This window comes from Ovis aries, chromosome 19 (assembly GCF_016772045.2).
Source record: "Ovis aries strain OAR_USU_Benz2616 breed Rambouillet chromosome 19, ARS-UI_Ramb_v3.0, whole genome shotgun sequence".
In the NCBI taxonomy this organism is placed as follows: Eukaryota; Metazoa; Chordata; class Mammalia; order Artiodactyla; family Bovidae; genus Ovis; species Ovis aries.
Window position 1 is genome coordinate 59708140 of NC_056072.1, and position 7148 is coordinate 59715287.

At 68.6% G+C, this 7148-nt stretch overlaps 1 protein-coding gene across 7 annotated transcripts in view; it reads left to right on the forward strand.

Moving 5' to 3' along the window:
* Positions 1-6413, forward strand: part of MGLL (monoglyceride lipase) — a 116528-nt gene extending 110115 nt beyond the window's left edge. For 6 of the 7 annotated variants that reach the window (XM_060402710.1, XM_015102506.4, XM_012100294.5 and 3 more), the window contains 2 exons: positions 2510-2725; positions 4328-6413. In XM_060402710.1, the coding sequence (XP_060258693.1) occupies positions 2510-2725; positions 4328-4453 (342 nt within the window). In that variant the 3' untranslated portion in view covers positions 4454-6413. The remainder of the gene's footprint in view (positions 1-2509; positions 2726-4327) is intronic. The other variant, XM_012100296.5, reaches the window with a different exon arrangement.
* Positions 6414-7148: the final 735 nt, after the last annotated feature.

Sequence of the window (7148 nt, forward strand, 5' to 3'; positions counted from 1 at the left end):
CATTTTGAACCTCGTCGAGGTACTGAGCATCCAGCCTCCACCGCGGCTTCCCCAGAATGCTGTGAGGCCCTCCCACTCGGGAGAGCCATGGATGTTCCACGCGGCTGTCCGGCCAAGGCCACCGGCGGGGAAGGCGCGGAGGAGGAGCCTCTGACTGCTCATGGCAGGGCCCCAGCCCCCTCCGGCTCTTCCGCCGGGAGCGCCCCGTCCTGTGCCGAGGCGGTCTGCCTTCCAGAACCCAGCCTGTGTTGTCGCTGCACGAGGACGCGCTCCAAGCGCCTCCTGGCTGGTTGGCACGCACGCTGGCCTGCCGTATGGCGAGTTCCGGGCCCCCGGGGGCCGAGGCGGGGCTGGCCTTGCTCCCACTCACATCTGCAGGGGCCTCCGCTCCAGGCACCCACCCCCGCCACCCAGCGCTTCTGGCGTGCCTGCGTTGAGGATCGCGCCCTGCTCCTGTGGCCTTTGCGGCTTCTGCCCACGCGGCCGGGAGGCCGCCTGCCCACGGCCTGGGGGCCTTGGCCACGCTGAGGCGTCGAATCATCACACCCAGGGCTGCAGACAGGCCCAGCCTCCCCCGCCGCCCCTGCGGACCCGGCTGTCACTCCCCTGCAGGCCGGTCCTGCTCTGCATCTCGTCCCCGCACGGCTTATCCCCACAAAAGACTCGTCTGTTTCCAGCAGCTGAGGATCTGCCAGTGCCTTACAAATAAGCCTCGAGCTGCAGGAGGAGCCTCTCTTGGCACAGACCTCTGCGCAGGGGTGACCACAGGGGCCTGGCTCAGCCGGTGCCCCGCATAGAGGTCTGCTCCCCTCCTCCCCTCCCCGTGTTCCCCACTCCCTGCCCTCCGCCCCCTGCGACTCTGGCGGGAACATCTCTGAGCCCCAGAGAGGCTCTGCGCTTCCCCGACAGCTCAGCTGGTAAAGATTCCACCTGCAAAGCAGGAGACCCCGGCTCCATTCCTGGGTCAGAAGATGCCCTGGAGGAGGGAAAGGCTGCGCACTCCGGGGTTCTTGGGCCTCCCTGGTGGCTCAGCTGCCTGCAATGCAGGAGACCCTGGCTCCATTCCTGGCTCAGAAGATGCCCTGGCAGAGGGAAAGGCTACGCGCTCCGGGGCTCTGACCTGGAGAATTCCGTGGACTCTATGGCCCACGGGGCCGCAGAGAGTGGGACGTGACTGAGCGACCTCCACTTTCTGAGAGGTCAGGCAGGGTCCGTGCGCCGCTGCCCGCGTTCCCCCCTGCAGGACCACAGGGTTCTGGCGGCCAGGACGCCTGCGTGCGCGGGCCGGGCTGACCCCTCAGAGACCCCGTGCTGCTGCTTTGTAGCTCCCCCTCGAGGCCTGTCCACTCTGACGGTCACTGGAAGAGGGTCACGGAGACGTGGTCGCCCAGGAAGGCCTCTCTGGGGTTAGGGTGGGGGCTGGCTGCTCAGGTGCTGCAGGCCTGGCTTTGGCGGGGGAGGCCCCGTCTGCCTCCTGTCCGGCGTGCGACACTGAACCTCGGGCGGGTCTAGGAAGACCTCAGAAAGCAGAGGCTGCCGGCATTGGGTGGGCTGGCTACCTGAGGGGGCTTGGTCCCCTGAGCCTGTTGCCCTATGCGGGGATGTGGGCTCTGCCCTGCCCTCCTGGCGGCCCCCTCCGCCCACCTGGCCTGCCCTCCCCCCGACACCCAGGTCTCAACCCGTCAGTGTGTACACGGGGCCGGTCAGCCTGTGCACGGGGCCCGTCAGCATGTGCACGGGGCCAGTCAGCGTGTGCACAGGGCCTCTGTGCCCCCAGCGTGGGAAAAGGGCCCGGGGCAGGAAGCCACTTGGGCTGTCCGAGCAGTTAACCCAGAGCCATTTCCCCAAGGGGCTTGGCAGCTGGTCAGTGGGCAGACACCAAGACACTCAGGCAGGATGTGGTCTGAGACACCTGCCCCGTCTCTGCTCCAGCGAGCAGGCCCCTCGCTGTCCCCTCGGCGGTGGGTGGAGTGACACCAGAGACAAGGGCAGGGCCAGGGAGCCCCCCAGGGCTGGCTCAGATCCCGAGCTGCAGGCAGAGCCAGTGTCAGAGGGGGTCCTGAAAGGCGGATGGCTCAGGAGGGTGGACCTGGCTGCCCAGCGTGTCTGGCACAGGGGCGGCTGTGGCCTTGGGTACACAGGGCAGTGGACCGGCCTCTCGGGACGGCAGGTGGCTGCTGCATGAAGCCCAAAGCCTCCTTGGGCCCCCGTCCCTGCACTGACTGACCCCTAGCAACTCAGCGGGTTAACCCTGGTGACCCTGTGTCAGGGGAGACTCATACGCGGACCCGTGCCAACCCCCGCGCCAACCACGGTATTGTCGCCACGTGAAACCGTCGACGCCAGCCTACGACGTGCTTACGGGAAGGGGCACAGACTGAGGCTGAGCCTGTCTGGGGGCCCTGTGCGTGGAAGGGAGGGTGAAGGGCCGGCCGGCAGGAAGCCGAGGCGCCCGGCGCCGTGCGGGGGGCGGCTCCCCGGGGTCTGACGGACACCCCTCTCCCCGCAGGTGGACATCTACAACTCGGACCCCCTGGTCTGCCGGGCGGGGCTCAAAGTCTGCTTTGGCATCCAGCTGCTCAACGCGGTGTCGCGGGTGGAGCGGGCGCTGCCCAAGCTGACGCTGCCTTTCCTGCTGCTGCAGGGCTCCGCCGACCGCCTCTGCGACAGCAGAGGCGCCTACCTGCTCATGGAGTCGGCCAAGAGCCAGGACAAGACACTCAAGGTGAGCAGCTGCCGCCGCCCCGCATCAGGAAGGCCGGGGTCCTGCCCTCGGGAGGCGCGTCCCGGGTGCTGGTGAGGCGTCGGCTGGCCGTTCACTCCCCGGGGAGCGCCCGTGTCTTCCCTCTAGACCGGGAAGCTGGCTGGCTGCAGGGACGGGGAGAGCACGGACCCACAGGCTGTGTCCGCACTGAGTGGTGGCCAAGTCTGGAGGGGCTCTGGGCGGTTGGTGGGGCAGACGAGCCTCAGGACATGTGCGCATGGCTCCCACCCCTGGCACCCTCCCCTCGGGCACGGCCGCATGGGTGCCCGATCTGGGGCTGCCTGCTTGGCCACGGGCACACAGGCGGTCACTGCAGGGCCGCGCCTACTGCGGGGGCCGGGGTTGTAGCTCTGCTCTGCCCTGAGTCCTGTGCCCACCCGCCCCCTCCCCAGCTCTGCTCCGAGGGTCAGCCCTGGCCAGCCGGCGGGCAGAGGGGGACTCAGATGAGCCTGGGATGGGGGCGGGCTGGAAGGAGATGGTATCTGGGGTAGGCGGCCCTGGGGATCGCAAGTCCTGTTCTGACGCTCCTGAAACCGGGACAGAGGACTGAAAGCGGGGGCTCAGAGGTCTACACCCCGTGCTCACAGCAGCCCCGAGATGGACGCGGGCCCGAAGAGCCCAGTGGGGTCCATCCCGACAGCGGAACGTTACTCAGCCTCGGAAAGCGGGCGGGTGGGGGTGCCACGTGCATGGACGTGCCTGGAGGAGGGCTGTGCTCAGTGAAACGAGCCGCTCACAAGAGCACAGGGTGCGTGCCATTCCACCCCCAGGAAACGAGCAGAGCTGACGAAAGTCGTCGCGGTAGATGGCAGAGGGACCCCGCGGTGGCCCTGCGGTGGGGACTCGGTGCTTTCAACTGCCGGGGCCTGGTCGCAGAGCTGAGAGCTCGGAAGCCACGTAGCTTGGCCAGGAGAAAGAAGGAAGAGAAAGTAGCGCGCTGTCTCCAGGGGCAGGAAGCAGGGCCTGGAGCGGGCGTGTGGCGGGGCCAGGCTTTCGCTGTCACGGCGAGTGCGCTGCAGAGCCGCCTGGGATGCTGCGCGCCCCCAGCCGCACACGCAGCGGCGGTCACGGTGGTCAGTTTCCTGTCACGTGATTTTAGTGTGGTCAGCGAAAGGACTGTGGAGACGCCTGTTAGAAATTGCCGGGAACGGCAAGGAGGCTGCTGGTTACACAGGTGGAGAGTCCGGAAGGAGGTGGGACTGGAGATGTAGATTCTGAGGCGTCGACCACGGGCGGCTCCTACAGCCTGGGGCCTGGACAGGGTTCTGGGGGGCCGTGAAGGGAGGAGGCCAGAGCCCCCCCATCCCACGGCCACAGCAGCCTGCAGCTCGGGGTGCCGCGTGCTGCCAGGACCACCGCGTGGGGGAGGCTGGGGTCCCGCGGGGAGACGAGCACAGACAGGGCGGGGTGGCGGGGGGACGGTGTTGAAGGAAAGGGCCTGCGACCGAGGAGGGGCGTCCGTCTGCAGACTGCCTGCTGACCAGCCCTGGCACAGGGCAGGGGTCCTCTCTGGGGGCCTCGCCACCCGCTGTGGTCCTGACCGCCCATCTCTCCGGGTTGCAGATTTACGAAGGTGCCTACCACATCCTCCACAAAGAGCTTCCTGAGGTGACCAGCTCCGTCTTCCGGGAGATAAACACGTGGGTCTCGCAAAGGACAGCGGTGGCGGGCGCAGGGTGCCCGCCCTGAGCCCCCCGGCCAGCTGCGGGGCCACTGTCAGCAGGCGGGCAGAGGAAGGGCAGGGGCTGGCTTCTCAGACGTGGCTGAGACACACACACACACCCCCCCCAGACTGGAGGAACCCCTAGCACAGCTGACTCAGACAGTCTCGCCACCTGTCAGGCTGTCCACCACAGCATCTGCCTTAAACGGTGGACGCTTTATGCAAAAACTGGAGCTCACGGCATTTTCCAGAGAACGTCCTGGAAGGCCTGAGGCCACACGGAGCCCTGCCCCGCCTCTCCTGCCCTGCAGGGTCCCAGAACCACCCCCCCCCAACCCCAGCAATAACTGGAGGGTGCCCTCCCGCCACCCCGCACCCTGCCTGTGCTCCTCTGGCCCTGGGACGTGGGGCGGGTCCACTGCCCAGGCTGACTTGCGTGCCTGCAGAGGCTGGGAAGTGCCCGCGGGCCTACACTGGCCTGTCGGCTCTGTGAGCCCTGGGGGCCGGGCTGGGCCGGGGGGCGGGGGCCTGGGCGCGTGGGGGCGGCCGCTGCTCCGACTGCTTACCCGACGCTCGGAGGGCCACTGTGCTGGACGTCTGTTCAGACCCGGAGACCGTAGGCGGGAAGCGGGGGTCTTGACGGCGGAGCCACTTCCAGGGGCCGGAGCCGGTCCCAGGCCGTGCCCTGCCTGAGGCCCCAGCAGGAAGGGTGATTGGGGCCCCCGCAGCTGCCCCTCACTGGTGCCCTGCCCGTGCCCCCCACCCCTCCGTGTTCTGGCCGGTGTGGTAATCGGGGCCCTGCCGCCAAGGGGGTGCTGTCAGTGTCCATGTGAGCGTGGTGGGGGCCCTGCGCCCCAGGAGGGGAAGGCGCGGCCCCTGGACGTAGGGCTGGGTGGCGCTCGCCCCAGTCCTCCAGTGTCGGGAGCTGCTGCCCCGCTGCGCCCTGCTCTTCTGGGGAGGTCCCCTGCCTCCATTCCAGGGCCCCCCACCGCACGCTGAGCCAGAGCGGGCCCCCCAGTGAAGGAGCCCTGTGGGCTCATGGGGGGTCGGGCCAGGTCCCCACGGAGAGCGGCTTCGTCGCCCTGTTTCTCTTTGGAGGAGGAAAAAAAATGGAGAAGACGCCCTGGGGGCTCCGCCCGCTGCCCTCCTGCACCGAGGAGCCGTAGAGACGCCACGCACCAGCCCACACCCGGCCACCGCTGCGCCTCATGCGGAAGCGTGCCACCACGGCGGGCCGCTTCCCACACCGAGTGCCGGGCAGGCACGTGGCCTGACCAGGAGCCTTTCAGTGCACGGACTTATGTTCTTTGAAAGCTTTCAGAGGTGCACATTCAGCCGTCTTCAGCCATCTGGTCAAAGAATCGCCCCATTTGAAAGATGTTCCTCGGATCCGGGACTGTTTTCCTCACCGGGGCGGGCCGGGGCACGCCCTCCACAGTCAGGGTGCAGGTGGCCGTGTCTGGGGCCCCATCCTGGCAGTACCAGCGAGCGCTCAGTCGGTCGCCTGCCATGCTGAACCCGGAGCCCCTGGGCCGTGCCCGCCGGGCCCTCGGCGGGGCAGGGGAGCCGGGTGTGCACAGGCCTGGCCCTGAGGCGGGCGGAGCACCGAGGCCAGGGAGAGGCGGGCGGCCGAGCCCGTGTGGGCCCGTCACTCAGGCCGCCTGGGCCACAGGAAGTGGTTCTGTGCGGACGGGCTTTCCAGGAGATGCTGCCCGTGGCCCCCTGGGCCCACTCTTGGTGGGGACGGGGTGCTGACCCCGGCGCCCCCTCGGCCCTGGTGCTCAGACACCCCGCAGGCCCCCACCCCCCTCGCCGACCACTGACACCCCCCGTAGGACCACAGCGACTCCACACAGTTTCCTGGCTTGCTGCCATCCCCACGGCTCAGCCACCTCCCTCCTCGTCCGCTGCCAGTGAGGCCCTGTGCGTCGGGTAACAGGTAGTGCAGGACCACACAGCTAACCCTAATAAACCACGGTTTCTGAAGCTGTCGTCTGCCTGTCTGTCTGATCGACTCCGGGCACCCTCCTGGCTGACCATGCTCTGTGGGCCCCCGACTCCTGACGGGTTAGGAAGACGCCCTGGTCCCCCGACCTGGGGCTGTCCCGCTGCCTCGCCCACCCCAGCTCCCCCGCAGCTGAGGCAGCGATCTGCATGTCCGCCTGCATCCCGTCCCCCGAGCCCCAGGCGTGTCCTGCCAACCGGCTCCCTCCAGCCCTAGGCCCGTCCCCGCCCACCTCCTGTCCCACAGGGCACCCAGGGTGAGTGTCCAGGGATTCTGATGGTGGCTCTTCCGGCCCCAACCCTCCAAGCCTGTCGGCCCACGGCCAGCCTTCGGGGGACCCTCGGAGCCCTGTGCCCTCTGGAACTGAGCTGCGGGAACTGGGTCTTCATAACGGTCTGGTCCCCGGGTCCAGGGCCAGTATTGCTGAGAGCTGGGGAGAGGCGCTGTCTGGGCCGGAACCCAGTGTTGGGGTCGTGGGTGCAGGCCCACTTCACGGCGGACACCCGCGCCCCCACCCAAGGCCGTCCCTCCAAGGGCCCTGGGTTTACTGCGCTGCTGCTGTCCTGAAAGTCTCAACCGCCCTGCGCGTCTCTCTGCCCCGAGTCCCGGGCCACCCGCAGTCACCGCTCTGAACTCCTGCGGCGGGCGGCCGGTCCCGCCTCACTCGGGTCTGCTGCTGGGGTCTGTCCTGCTCGTCTGGGGCGTGCTCCTCTGCC